Source organism: Aythya fuligula, chromosome 5 (genome assembly GCF_009819795.1).
Source record: "Aythya fuligula isolate bAytFul2 chromosome 5, bAytFul2.pri, whole genome shotgun sequence".
Classification (NCBI taxonomy): Eukaryota; Metazoa; Chordata; class Aves; order Anseriformes; family Anatidae; genus Aythya; species Aythya fuligula.
Window position 1 is genome coordinate 48,421,304 of NC_045563.1, and position 14,664 is coordinate 48,435,967.

Genomic DNA, 14,664 nt, shown 5'->3' on the forward strand with positions numbered 1-14,664 from the left:
CTTGGTCTCTGCTCATAAAGCAGCTGCTCTATTGCATTAATTGAGTTGCCCTTTTCTTGTACCTTTTCTACTTGTATTTCCTCCCTGAGTTATGGAAGCCAGAAGCTGTAAATAGCCATAATGTTCCTTTAAAAGGTACATTTGTACATTCTTGCCACTTTAATCTGTGTCAAAATCATTTTCTGTTTATAGAATAATTCATAAAGGAAGCAAATAACAATTAGCTGGGCTTGTTTCATGTAACACAATGTCTGAAGCTTTAGACACTGTAACTGCAGTTGCTTGACTAAACTAGTTATAAGTCACACAGAAATACAGGCTTCAAGTAAGAATATGATAAAGACCCAATACAATCCAAGGTTTGTGGCATTGTTTGTAAAATTTGCCTTAACTTTGGGGCTTTTGATTTTGCTTAAGAGGTATTTCTTATACTTCACAGATTATTCTGCTGTAATGTTGAATTGATAAGTGGCAGTTCGATACCAACATCCATCTTTATGTATCAATAAAAGACATTTCAAGTCTACATTTTCCCTTGAATTCACTGCATTGAAGTTGAAACATGCTGAATTCATTTTTCTTCTTGAACAGATCCAGAAAACAATAAAAAAGACAGCTCGTAGGGAACAACTGATGCGAGAAGAAGCTGAGCAGAAGCGTTTAAAGACTGTACTAGAACTGCAGTTTATTTTGGACAAATTGGGTGACGATGAAGTGCGTAATGACTTGAAGCAAGGATCAAATGGAGTACCGGTGCTGACAGAGGAGGAACTGACAATGTTGGATGAATTTTACAAGTTAGTTTACCCTGAACGAGACATGAGCGTGAGGTAAGCTTACAATAAAGTACTTTCCTTTGTAATTGTCAGTCAGCTGACGATATATTTATACTATGATAATATAAAGGCTCAGTAAGAAATTCTGTTACTGTTTTTCAAGGTTGAATGAGCAGTATGAGCAAGCATCTGTTCACCTGTGGGACTTACTGGAAGGGAAGGAGAAACCTGTTTGTGGAACAACCTGTAAGTATGTTCTCTTTATTAAAGGGGCAGTGCACCAAATTTATGTTTGAACTAAAATAGCCTGATATAAAAGAACTTAAGCAGTTAAATATCTTTCCAGCTTTTTAGAGTAGCTACTTTTTCCCGAACATTGTCTGTACTGTAACAATAATTGGAGAGTGAACTTACGATGTAGTGTATCTGTATTTTTGTCCACTGATACAGCATTATTCAGTATTTAGTTTAGTCTGTTCTTGCTGTTTTAGCAGTATTCTACTGCCATTGAGGCTTGGTAGCAATTCTTTGTTTTCTGGAAACGTGTGTGTGTGGACCAGGAGCTTAGTCAATAATACGACCTAATATATAAACTGTCCTGGCCTTATTTAGTGTGCTGTTCAGCTCTCTGCTGTCCCCTCCTACAGATGCATTTTATTTCTGTCCTAGTTTCATTAACTCTGCAAATTGGGGCATGATCATTCACATTGCATTTCCGCAAGAAAACAGTCAAATTTCCACAGATACTTAGCTTCTAACATTAGACCTTAAGAAAATGGCTCTGATAGACAGTTGTTTCTTGTATTGTAGGGAATTTCTGAGGTTTTTAGCTGGAAATAAATAAATAGCAAAATTTTAGGGAAGATTAACCTTCTTTGTAGGTAAAATGGCTAGCAACTTTTCTTACTTGCTTTTTAAATTTCCAGTATTCCTTATTATGTTACAATAATACAGAGCTGTTGAAAGAGTTTTTGTTCTCTTTGTAGAAAATGAAATAATGGCATTGCAGTTGTTATCTAGCCCACTTTACTGAGGAATGATACACAGAAGATTGTAAAATACTGTGTCTTTAATTAGTATAAGACTCTGCTTGTTAGTGGCAGAATACAAAACCTCAAACCATTTATATTGTTAAAATGAAATTTTGTGAAGAGATACCAGGCTATTGGGTTTTTGATTAATATAACCATTTCAGACTTAGAGTTCTTGCAGAACAAGTGATGTTGGATTGTTATGAGTGCCAGTAGATGTGTAGTGTATACGTTTTTAGAGAGAGACAAAAGAGGAAGGAGAAGGTATGGGGAGTAGTTTTGGGAGAGAGACTAGGTATGTTCCTTGGAGGCCTTGTCATTTTCTTACTGGATGAAGTTGGGCTTGGCATTACATCTGGACCTCAGGATGAGCTTTTAGTCCTGTCATTGGCAATATTACTACATTCTGTGCTCTCCTGTGTGTATGTATTGATTCATAAAGTGACCAACATCACTTGTGAAACACGCATTGTAAATCTTCTGTTTTGAGTCTATTTTTTGTTGGACTAAACAGACAGTATTGCTAACTTTCCAGTGTGGTTATACTGATTTATTCTGGATTGAGATGGCCTTTGTGTGAAGCACTGAGTGTAAGTTTGTGCTTGTTTCTCTTAAAAAGCCTGTTCTGAGCTGCTTACCTCATGGGAAAAATTTTTGTGATGGTGGTGCCAAATAATTAATTTGTACTGTTACTTGTTTCTATAAGACATTGACTTACAGTAAGGTTTCTTAGTTGGGAAATTGCAAAGAAATCAAGTTGAAACTTTTCAAAGTCAAAAGTGACCAGCGATACAGAAGTAATACAAGTGTAATCAAAAATATAAACTCTACACTCACTTCAAAGCATTTCACAAATCTTCTGAAGAGTATTGTATACTTCTAAGGTTCTTCCTGCCCTTCAGATTTTTCTGAAGTAAGGTAGAATACTTATTAAGGTAGATTACTTATTCATTTTAATATGATCTAGTAATGCAGGCAGTAGTTCTGTAGCAGTAGCGTCTGTGGACTAGATAGACACAGCAGCGTCTTCATAGCAAAAGGTCAATAAAATGTCCATGGTATCTTTGGGAAGAAAGGAAAAGGGTTAGTAAAAAGACGAGAATTAGAATTGAGTGCCTGTTCATTTTTAACTTTAAAATTTTTCCTTTTCCCAGATAAAGCCCTGAAGGAGATTGTTGAACGTATTCTTCAAACTAGTTACTTTGATAGCACCCATAACCATCAGAATGGGTTATGTGAGGAAGAAGAGGCAACACCCACACCTGCAGTAGAAGACGCTGTAGCAGAAGCTGGTAAGAGTATGAAGATCCATTGTGACTAGCATGTTTCTGTTGTAGTTTCTTGTTGCTTTGGATTCATCAGAATGATAAAATTGAAAATGTAATTTTAAGTGCAAAAGGCACTTCATTTTTTTGAAATTCTTCATGCATACTAGTGTCTTGAATAGAAATGTAGTTATGTGATGATCAGATACACAAACAGCTGGGCAGTGTATATCGGAACAGTTAGCCATTCATTTGGCCCTGCTTTCAGCACTGACGAAAGAAGAGCAGAGCTGTGTTTCAGAAGATTTCTGTAAGAGTGTCTTATGTCAGCTACTTTTTTGGAAAGACCTTAGATCACTAAAGTCCTTTCTGATGATCACATTGTAAAATTTCCTTAGTCATCCACAGGGAAAGGCTTAAAATTCTAACTGTGGAGCATCACGTGAGTGAAGGAACAAAGTCACTTGATGGGACTTGCTTCTGAACACATCCTTCAGCATTTGCTGAACAACCCCAACTAGAATGAAATGATTTGGAAGCAGTGTTAAGCAAACGAAAATTATTTCCAACATCTTTCCTATTCTTTTTTTCCTATAGAAATTCATGTTATGAACACTTACAAATAAAATTTTGTTTGTGGCATTAAAATAATCAAAGATTTAAGTTCTGGTTGCCAGAGGCTTTTCTGCTTTGTGGTGGTTCTTCCGCCAGTTAGTCCTTTTTTAGAACGCAAGAGCTTTTGAAGCCAAGAGTATGTTTACATGCTTAAAATTCGAATATGTTCTGGAGAAAATTTGAAATTTGGGGTAACTGAATGTAATTCTTTGTAGTAAGAATGCATTTTTTAGTTCATTTTCAAAACTTTGAGGATCTTTTTTATTGCTTAACTCTGTTAATATTCTGATACTTTTTATTTTCTTCATTTTGAGACAGAAGTTTATTTATAGCATCAGGTTTGTTTCAGAGCCCAGCAGATACTTAATTGAACAAGGCAGTGATATTGAGGTTCTGATTTTAGACCCAGTAGAATCCCATACCCTTTGTTATAGTAGGTTTCTAATGTTAGGTATTAATATGAATCAGGTGTAAATGTGTGTCTTCACTCTTACACCTAGCTGTAATTCCTGTGAACTAGTCATTTGTAGCACTTCTTTAAAGTAAATTTTTTTTTTTTTTTTTGGTAAAGAAAATCTAATCTGTAATGTTTTGCTTCTGTCACATAAGTGGTGGGTGGCTTTTTTTTTTTTTTTTTTTCAGAACCTGATCCAGCAGAGGAATTTACTGAACCGACTGAAGTTGAATCGACTGAGGTATTACTCATTGGAAAGACTGTCATTTTATATAGCTGTAATGCCACTTACTTTTACTTTCATACCCTTTCTTATTTTTATTTTAGTATGTAAACAGACAATTCATGGCAGAGACTCAGTTCAGCAGTAGTGAGAAGGAACAGGTAGATGAGTGGACAGTTGAAACGGTTGAGGTAAGATCTTGTGTACTGCAGGTAAAATTGCAATCCCTGTTTCCACTGAATCACAATTCATGACAGGTTTTAGTACTTCACCCTATCTCCCCCAACATGTATAAAAAATATATATATTTAAATAGGCTTGGGATGGCTATTCATTCTTCAATGGTATATTTAGTTCAGGAGTACTTAAAATAAAAACTATGCAGCCTGGCTAAGCTTGTGGAGATCTTGCTTTATTCAGTAGTAGCTTGTATGGGAAAATGGGACTTAAGTCTTAGACTTAAGAAGACTTGAGATTTGAAGACTTTTTTTTTCTAAGAGACTTTTGTTGCAAATGTAGAACTTAGGTTTACCTGCATAGCTGCTGACAGCATGGCATAGTTGTGTGTTTCCTTGCGCAGTTTCATGGAGAGCAAGCTGAATTTTAATACCTGTTCCAGATTGCGTATACACATAATACAGCATTAAAATATGCTTCTATATATACATCTCTGCTTTCAAGAAATACAGTACTTGACATTGTTTAACTCGTTGCTACCTTGCAGTTGAGTGATTGTTACTCGTGATGTTTGTGGTACATTGCTACTGGGATCTATTCCCAGCTAAGTAATTCAGACTCAGCTGTGTGTTCAAGTCGATCATTGTTATACTAGAATTTGTGTCCTTTGTGCACTGGAAAGGAAAAGTCTCATGGAGTCATTCAAATCACTGGTATATTGGACTTTGGTTTGTGTCTGTTAGAGCCAGTTGTAAGCAACATCTTCCAAAAGCTGGAGGTTTAGATTTTGGTTCACCTTAACTTTTTGCAGCAGGAAATTCCAGATGATCACTTTTTTAGATTTCCTCCCCTTGCTTTCTTCAGCCTTTTAAAGTGTTGCACTGGAATGAGAATTCATCATCTCTTTAAGGGGTGTAAAAAAAAGGGACCGTTTTGAAATGGTGATCTGTTCTGCCTGGTTTTAGTTTGTTTGGCCAAAATTCATATATTAGGGTGTTGGAGACCACTAAGAGATTTAATAATGCTTAGGATGGGTGTGAGGCTTTTATTGTTAACTAGACACTAACTAACATTGCTACATGTGAAAGATTTTAGTAGTATTTTCTCATAGTATTCCATTCCCTCACATAAACATGCTGTAAGGCATCACTGCTATTGAATATGTTTCAAGAAACCTCTTGTAAAGTAAAGAAACACTCCAAATAGCACACAAAAGAGGAATGCATATTTGAGGTATTTGTACTAGACACAATAGTTTAATGTTGAGGCTTGCTTGGCTTCAGTCTCTCTACCCAATTTAAGTCTGTGTTTGTACCAAGTGTCCAGAGTAGCTCAGAGGTTCAGTTCTCTGTAGTTCCTAAGGTAAGTAGTACGGATAAAGACATGATAGTATAGAAAGTGTTGTTATGATTGGAGCCTGGTGTGCTTCCCTCTGCTCTTCAGGTGTAAGACTATATATTGCACAGGTGAAAAATCTACCTCATGGGAATGATAATACGCAGTAATCGTATTAGTATGGTAAAATCATTGTAGTTTTGTATGAGACTGCTTTCAGAAACTCAATTTTCATAGCCCTTTTAGTCAGCTAAATCTGTGTTATATCAGTTTTGTTGCTGTAGAACAATACAAAGCAGTAAGAATTAGATATTTATCTCTCCTTTTTGTCTGAATTTCTTGTACTTTGTTTAAGTGAGAAATTTAGAAAAATCTGAAGTTGAAGACTACTTCATAATTAAGAACTTTATTTTCCCACATTTAACTCAAAAAGGGGTAATTGAGAACAACTGTCTTTGGAATGACTCTTGCTGTACTTGCTGGTGTCAAAATCTCACTCCTTCTGGAGAGAAAGAGAACTGTCCTTAGGAAAGATGATTGTATATACTGTATAGTTTTTCTGTGCCTCAGCTTACAGTAGCTGTGGTGGTATGAATGATAGCTCTTCGTTTTGGAAGCTGATAGCATTCTGAAAGAGAGAACTTATATTGATTTCCATAATTGTTTATGAAGAGGAAGAAGGCTATCACGAACTCATTTTTTCAGTAACTTTCAAATAGACACGATATATTCAAGTTCTCAGTGGTATGTTTATAGTTTGAGAACTGACAATATCTGGCATGACACGAGCCTTCCATAAGTTTTTAACTAAAGAACTTGCTTGTGAATTCTCGAAGTGTGCTTCTTTTTGAATTATGTGGTGTTCTAATTTTGGTGAAGGTGTCCTTTAATGGTAATAGTGTTTTTTCTTTTTTCCTTTCTCCCTTTGTACCAAGTACCTGAATCTGTGTCTGCTTATATACAAAGTTCTTTGAGGTTTAGGTTACAGAACATTGGATGAATGTGTGTGTATTTTGTGTAAAACTGGAAACTGTCCTATGATTGTCAAGAGCAGGTATTCATTCTGGCTGACTTTGTGGTCCCAAAAATGTTTGTTCTTTCATCCCCTTCTGTTGTTGGTTGCCCACTGGCCTTCTTGGTTAGCTCTGCCTAGTGAGCAGCTGGGCATACAGTTTGAGTCAAATACTGCACTGCAGAGGGAGGTTCAGCTCTCCTAAAAGAAAAGTTTCTTCTTGATGCTGCCCCACTAGGAATGAAGGGAGATATGTGATTGTGTAATAAGTTTCTGGGTGCTTTTTAAATAATGATTTTTATTTTTAAATAGTCTCTCATAGTTTCTCATGCAGCAGACTGTTAGAAAGCAGTTAACTTCAGACCTACCAGAGCTGTTGTGCTTGTTAACAGCCTTAGGGCATACTTCCATGGGAATTCTCAAGAGCTTCACTTTGTAGGGCTAGTAGTAGACATTTGGATATGAAGGGAGTCTTGAAGATGAATGTAGGTTGTGGTTGGCTTTTACTGTTGTTCAGAGATTTATCTTTATTATTTTTTATCACAGATGGCTAGGGATTTGGTAAGGGGAAGATCTACAGGAGTTTGTCAGGCACTTAGCCATGTAAATGTCACATGAGCAATGTGTGTATGATCAAGGAGTCAGCATGTTGAAAGATGCTTAAGGTTTCTTTTGAGAAGTTGAAAAGTAAATACAGACTTGAGAGAGTTTAAGTTTAAAGTCTAGATCTGTGATTATAGAACTGGACTAAAGTAAAGGTTTCATCATTTATCATGACTGCTGTACAAAATTAGTCTTTTGCCGTTATATTAAACCAGATGTTTTACATAAATTTAATTTTTTCAGACTTAGATGCATGTATGCTAATTTATATCCTGTTCCACCGTAAGTTTAAGCCTTGCTTGCTTATCTGGAGGATGATTATTAATTAAACTCTTAGGATCATGGGATTAGAAAAACAATGGTCAATTTTTGTGACAGTTATCTTCTTAAAGGACAGTTGTTGATGTAAATGCAAATTGGAAATGGCATTTCTGTATTAGGGGAGTTACCTGAAAAGCAAAATTGGTTCAAATTGCAGAAATGCTACTTCTTGTGCACCTCAGCCATCCTTGTAACTCTTGGCTTTTGAGCTATTTGATGATGGCTGTGCTTAGATTTAGATGTTCACGTTCAGCTTCCCTGATTGCTTTGTTATCTTCAGCAAGGTGGTATGTGAAAGCATCTGTTGTCTTCTTGTTTGCACATGACATGCTGGAATATGTCTAGTAAATCCTGTCTGCTGTGCTATGTCTGATGAAGCTCTTACCATCTTTCAGTCTCAGCTTTCTTGCCTGCTATGAGTTGTACTACTTCTGGGCTTGTCTTGCAGTCTTTCCACCAGACAATGCTACTTGCTGTTCTCAGACCATAAATCAGTTTAGCTAGAATAACGGTTGTGAAAGACATGGCCATGAAAACTTAAAATTCTGTAGTCTTAAGAATGATCCGCAAGTTCAAACTCTGTTTATATTCACCAGAAAAAAAGGTAGAAGAAAACAATTGTTTTCCATGTGTAAATATTTCCAAAACTTGACTTTTCCCTTTATTTGAATTGCTAAATGTTGATAAATACGAGATAAATTGTCGCAAATTCCGTGCTTAAAAAAAAAACAACAACAAAAAATTAACATAGAACAAATTTTTGTTAGCACTTTAAAAAATGGAAAATAAGAGCAGATGGAAAGCAAATAGAATGCAGTCTAAGCTTTCTAATCCTGTGAATTGCTTAGATCATGTCTGTAGGAGGATATAGGATTTTTCCTTCAAGAACACTAGTAATTACGTCCATAATGAATACAGTGGTTCTTGTAATTTATGGCTATTGTCTCTTTTTTTTTTTCTGTGCATTGTTATCTTAAGCTGAAATTTCAGTTAGATGCTTGTTTCTTACTAGGTTGTAAATTCACTGCAGCAACAGACACAAGCTACATCTCCTCCAGTTCCTGAACCTCACACGCTCACTACTGTGGCTCAAGCAGATCCTCTTGTTAGAAGGCAGAGAGTACAGGACCTCATGGCGCAGATGCAGGGCCCATACAACTTCATGCAGGTATGACGAACCCGCTGCAGCACTGTGAAACTGGAGCCAAAAAACGAAACACACAAAAAAAAGCACTTGCAGGCTTTTAATCATTTAAAGAGCCGCTGATGTTTGTTTGAAGAGTATGATGGTCTTGCAAACCTTATGGTGCTGTATGACAATATTTCATCCAAAGCCAGCAAACTTATTGTATTGCTATGGAAGTACAATTAGAATGCTATTGAGCTTTTCAGTTGTGTTTGTAGTAAATCTGCAGAGGACGTGGAAAGTCGTGGACCACTTAATTAAGTAATGTATGGTGCCTAAGTGAGACTTGCTATAAAATACCTCAAGTTCGTTTTAAATTGTGTTATGAAAAAAATCTGCAACACCCAAAGGGAATACTTTTTGGGTGGCTTCTTGAAAGTTTTTGAAACAAAAAGGTTTCCTGAAGTTTCTAGTGTCTTTTAACCTCTAAAATTCAACAACTAGAAATGCATTGGGAAGTACGTGAATGCATTTCTTCTTACTCCCTAAATAAAAACTAAACTTCACTAATAAATGAAGCATATACTTAAACTTGTGGTTTTGGTGTGTTTTCTGTTTGTTTGGTTTTTCCTTGTGTGTTTTTTTTTCTCTACAAAGAAAAATGCTAATTTAGGGTAAAGAATAAAGAACCACATCACCTCCTATTCCACCTGGCTATTAAAATCTGCCTCTATTTATATCAGATAAACTCTAGTTTTTGTATTTGGACTGAATTTTCATTGTGTTAAATACCTTTTGGAATTCTTAGTATTGATACAAGTTTTAAATGGTAAAATTAGCTGTTGGTTTGTGGACTAGGTTTCTTTTCTTGTGACCTGCTCATTTGTGCATTTGAACACTTTATCTTTTAAAAATCCAATAACCTAAATTTGGTTTTTCTGTTATTATTTTTTTTTTCCCAGGACTCCATGCTGGAGTTTGAGAACCAAACACTTGACCCTGCCATTGTATCTGCACAGCCCATGAATCCAGCACAGAACTTGGACATGCCACAAATGGTTTGCCCTCCAGGTTTGTAATGGTAAATCCTAAACATAAATACTGGGGAAGCCTGCAAGTCGTCTGTTAGAAATGCTTCAATTACGGCTACATAGTGAAGGGATCATTGCAGCTAATATTACAGTACTGTTCAGGTGTGTTTTTCTACAAATTTGGATTGTACTTCTGAGGCATACTATTTATACACTTCCAATCCTCCTTTTTGTTTTGAGTTGGAACATTTTAAATGTTTTTAAATAGGCAAATTAGATTTTTGCCTAGTCTTTTGGAAATACCTGGAGTGTTTTAGATTACTGAAAAAAGTATTTGTGTGGAAAATAAATGGGTATTTTGAATATAGTTTTTCCATGCTAGAGGGATAATCATCTCTGATGATGATGTATCAAATAACTGAATTTAGATAAGATTGCAATGATGTTCTGTAAAAAGCTTTGATTGTACTATATAATAAGTGAAATTATTTCATTTCAGTTCATACTGAATCAAGACTTGCCCAGCCTAACCAGGTCCCTGTGCAACCAGAAGCTACGCAGGTAAATTTTTAGTAAATTTACAATTGATTTTAGTCTTAATTAGTGCTGTAACAGGATATAATTCCAAACTACAGCAGAAACTCAAAGGTGAAATGCAAAGGTTTTTTTTAAGATCTAGTGGAAGAACTGTTTGGAAAGCTGCTTTGTGTAGTCCCACTCTTAAATACATGTAGTTGAAGGTTTCTCTGCATTCTGTTTGAGACAGATTAATAATTTGACACGCCAGTCTTTGCCTAGTAGCTTTCTCTTCTACGTCAGATATGTGGTATGCAGTATTTTTTAATATAGATAGAAGCAAGTTACTATTTATTCATTTATTTGCAGCAGAAATGCAAAGATCAGAATCACTTGGTTAAAGGGCAGTCTGTATCTGTTTAAGTGATCAAAACCAGATTTTACAGATTAATTGCATAGTTCCTGTTATTTTTGTCTTGCTCTGTTAAGAATTAGTCCCAGTTGCTTGCTTGGAGTATTTTATACTGGAGTTGTAGAGCTGCCAGAATGAGTTTGAATGCTGTTTTCAGTTGAGCTTTCCTGCAATTCTTTTTAAAGTAGGATTAATTAAACTTGGTTCAGTAATGTATATGTGATTTATTCTGCCTCTCATTAAGATGTGCAGTTTCTTACTGAGTTGCCTAGTGATTACAGAAATTCCTGACTTGGTATCAAGCACGTATGGCATCTCTGAGTATTCTGCTGATCTCAAGTAATGAATCTGATCCCTGTAGGTGTGTGGAAGCTAAAAGAAACAGATGTGTATCTTAAGAGTAATGACAGTATAAATGGCTGGCTTCATCTTTTAGAGATTAGCTCTGAAGCTTTTAAGTCACTTGTTTGTGTAAAAGCAGGAATATGTTTTCTTCTTTTTTCTTGAGAGTTTCCTCTGTATGAAAATGCTGAAATGCTAGTACTTGTGCAGTTTCCTTTGTTTGTAGATGTAGAATATCTTTTTTCATCAGTTCTCTCTGCCCTAGCTTTTTTTGTTGTTGTTGTTAAGTGTTCTGTAACTTACCCCTGTGGATTTTTTTTCTGATTTTCCTTGCTTCAACTAGTGCTGCCAATGATTCTCTCAGCAGTCTTGCAAGTGGTAGCTAAACTCAGTTCTTTTTAATATTCAACAAGACGTTCTGAACACGCCAGTAACTCAGTATCAATCAGTTGCCTCCTGAAGTCCTCAGTAGCCTTAAATGTAAAGTTTGCTGCTTTGTTAGTTTTCACTTACCCTGTGTAGGAGACCATAGGCTGTAAAAAGAGCAAATTCAGTCCACTGAATAACCAGTGCCTTTTCCATTTCTGTATGAGTTTGCCGTTCTCCCATATAAACTTACTTATTTTCCTCTCACTCCCTCATTTCCCAGGTTTATTGTAATGGTAGTTGTGGTTGTGTAAGGAAATTCTTCAATTAAAGCAAATGTCCAGCTGATAAAGAAATATTCACAGAATCAAATTTGGCAGGCGATTGGTGGCATGGCATGTCACAGTATGTTAAGCTGAGGTAGCTAAACCTCTGCTCATTACAAAGTACTTCATTTTTAATGGTTGTAAAGTTGTGCTGGAATAATTATTTTTACTAGAGAAAACCATTCATTCCAGAGTTCTGTGATATTTTTTATAAAACTCTGTGTGAGAATCAGCTGACTTGGGGGCATTTGGGGTTTATTTTGTCAGGTTCCCTTGGTTTCTTCTACAAGTGAGGGATATACAGCTTCCCAACCCATGTATCAGCCTTCTCATACAACAGAGCAACGGCCACAGAAAGAATCAATTGACCAGATTCAGGCAAGTCAGATTTCACAGAGGTGGGAAGGACTATGTTTGCAGGTGTGATCAAATGTTCTTCTGTGGTTTTTTGAAACTGAAGCTTGGTGATTTTCAGTTATCTACTGATAGGGCTGTTACAGTTCCATATAAGTTCAAAATTTTGAGCCTGTCTGTGACCAGAAAGTCAGTCCTTTATAGGGTTGTTAAGTTACTAGATTGTCTGTTTAGTTAGAAGTAACATGACAACATTAGCATATGAGCATCCATGTTATTAGTTTAGTTTACACACTGGCTACTAGTTAGTCCAGAAACCTGTTCATTTTGCCCCCTTTGTTTTTTTTATAATTGTGTTTCAAGTTAATGAGGAAGAAGTCTGTTACATTTTCCCTCTCCCATTATGCCGTTGTGAAAGAAGCTGTTCAGCTGATGTAGAAAATGTTCGTTTGCTGGAGTGAATCCAGTGCCTTTCCATTTTTTTTTTTTTTTTAGTGAAGTTTTCACTACTATTCAAAAACTGCTAAAATGTCGTTTGTCTATTTATTAGGCTTCAATGTCACTGAACGCAGACCAGACCCCGTCGTCATCATCACTTCCCCCTGCATCCCAGCCCCAGGTTTTCCAGGCTGGATCTAGCAAACCTTTGCATAGCAGCGGAATCAATGTTAACGCAGCTCCATTCCAATCCATGCAAACAGTAAGTAGCAAATAGTTTTTGAATGACTTTATTTTGGTAGTCATTCCTTTTGTTGTTGTTACAACATCGGAATTGGTTATGTAATTGCAAAAATGGTCTTTGGTTACTCACATTTCTTAGTCTTGCATATTTCTTTACATGATCCAATGAGGGGTTATAAAAAAAATGCATTGGACCAGAAAGCTATCTTCCTATATTATAGGTATTCAACATGAATGCACCTGTTCCTCCTGTTAATGAGCCAGAAACCCTTAAGCAACAAAATCAGTACCAGGCCAGTTACAACCAGAGTTTCTCCAATCAGCCACACCAAGTAGAACAATCAGATCTTCAGCAAGAACAACTCCAGACAGGTAAACTTATTTTAGAGAAAATAAAAATGCTGAGAGTTTTACTAGATCAGATAATCAAGGCTGTGAAGTCCTAAGAGATACAGCAAAGCATGTCACATGTTCTCACATATACCTGGTCTTGCAAAGCTGCCCTTCACTGGGCAATGTCTGACTTCTGTTACTTCATTTTGCACCCCAATATTCTGTCTTGGTTTGAATATTGAGCAGGGGTTGAAATTCAATATTTCTCCAACTGTCAAAGTAATTTTGCCACTTGGTTCAGTTATAAATAGAATTATAAATCACAAACAGGATTAATGATTATTTGAAAGGTGAAAGCAGTATAGTGGAGTCCTTGCTCTGCTGATATTAAAGTTAAATGTGCCAAAGAAAAAGTTCATTGTACTAATTCAGATGACAAATTTTAAAAAATAAATGGTAAGATAAAATTGTGAGCAAATATGGACTGGTTCTCAGAGATGGTGGAATGTTCACAAAGGTCTAGAACCTTCTGCAAAAAAGGTTAGACAGTTGGAATATAGCAGGCAAAGTGGTTTCCAAGTTAGTAACTTAAGAAAAACAACTATAATACAAAGTCTATGTACAAAACTATTCTCCCAGCCTTCCTATTACTGCTTTCCACTCATAAAATGTGTAGATGCAGAGAGGGATTACAAGTGAAGGACATTGGAAAGAGATGGCAATGGTGAAGTGCTAACAGCTACTGGAGGTGTGGAGTAAAGGAAAAATGTGATCCTTATTCTCTGCAACTGATTATCATCATGAATTTTGTCTTCCTTGCAACCTGGGATAGGGAGGTGGGTAGATGAGAAGAGGGGGAACCAGATTTCCATTGTTGCCTTGCACTTTGTATGGCTCAAAAAACAACAACAACAAAACACCAAAAACGGAGTCTGGGGAACAGTACTGAAAGTGGGCCATGCGGTATTAAGTGCTTGTCATTCTGTAACATTTAAGTAAGTGTAACTGTTGACGCAAAAGAAATACAGTGCCCTTAGAATAAAACCCTGCCCATTGTAAAACCTCTAAAAAGGATGACCGCTTCATGCATTCCTCAAGAACAGAAAGGAAGTTGGGAGATCAGAGAAGTTCATAGCACCCTGTGTCTCAGTGAGCTTGAACTACAGTCATGCTCCCTGTTGAATGATGAAGTCTTCTTTTCGTGTATAGGAAATAGGAGGGGGACTTATCGCTTAAAATTGAGATCTTGCTTAAATATTTGTTGTCAAGCTGAAGTTTTGCAGCTGCTTCACTCTTATATACAGAATTCCACTTTGTGTTGTATTCCTAATCCATTTCTGATGATTGCTGTGATACAAAGATGTG

At 36.3% G+C, this 14,664-nt stretch overlaps 1 protein-coding gene across 3 annotated transcripts in view; it reads left to right on the forward strand.

Annotated features, from left to right (window-relative positions):
- The window catches only part of CAPRIN1 (cell cycle associated protein 1), a 38,164-nt gene that overhangs the window by 13,291 nt on the left and 10,209 nt on the right, over positions 1-14,664 (forward strand). Inside the window, exons 5-15 of one of the 3 annotated variants that reach the window (XM_032189394.1) lie at positions 592-830; positions 940-1,022; positions 2,962-3,099; positions 4,330-4,382; positions 4,469-4,555; positions 8,825-8,980; positions 9,901-10,009; positions 10,469-10,530; positions 12,199-12,309; positions 12,836-12,985; positions 13,188-13,338. In XM_032189394.1, coding sequence (XP_032045285.1) covers positions 592-830; positions 940-1,022; positions 2,962-3,099; positions 4,330-4,382; positions 4,469-4,555; positions 8,825-8,980; positions 9,901-10,009; positions 10,469-10,530; positions 12,199-12,309; positions 12,836-12,985; positions 13,188-13,338 — 1,339 coding nt within the window. The remainder of the gene's footprint in view (positions 1-591; positions 831-939; positions 1,023-2,961; positions 3,100-4,329; positions 4,383-4,468; positions 4,556-8,824; positions 8,981-9,900; positions 10,010-10,468; positions 10,531-12,198; positions 12,310-12,835; positions 12,986-13,187; positions 13,339-14,664) is intronic. The other 2 variants (XM_032189396.1, XM_032189395.1) reach the window with 2 other exon arrangements.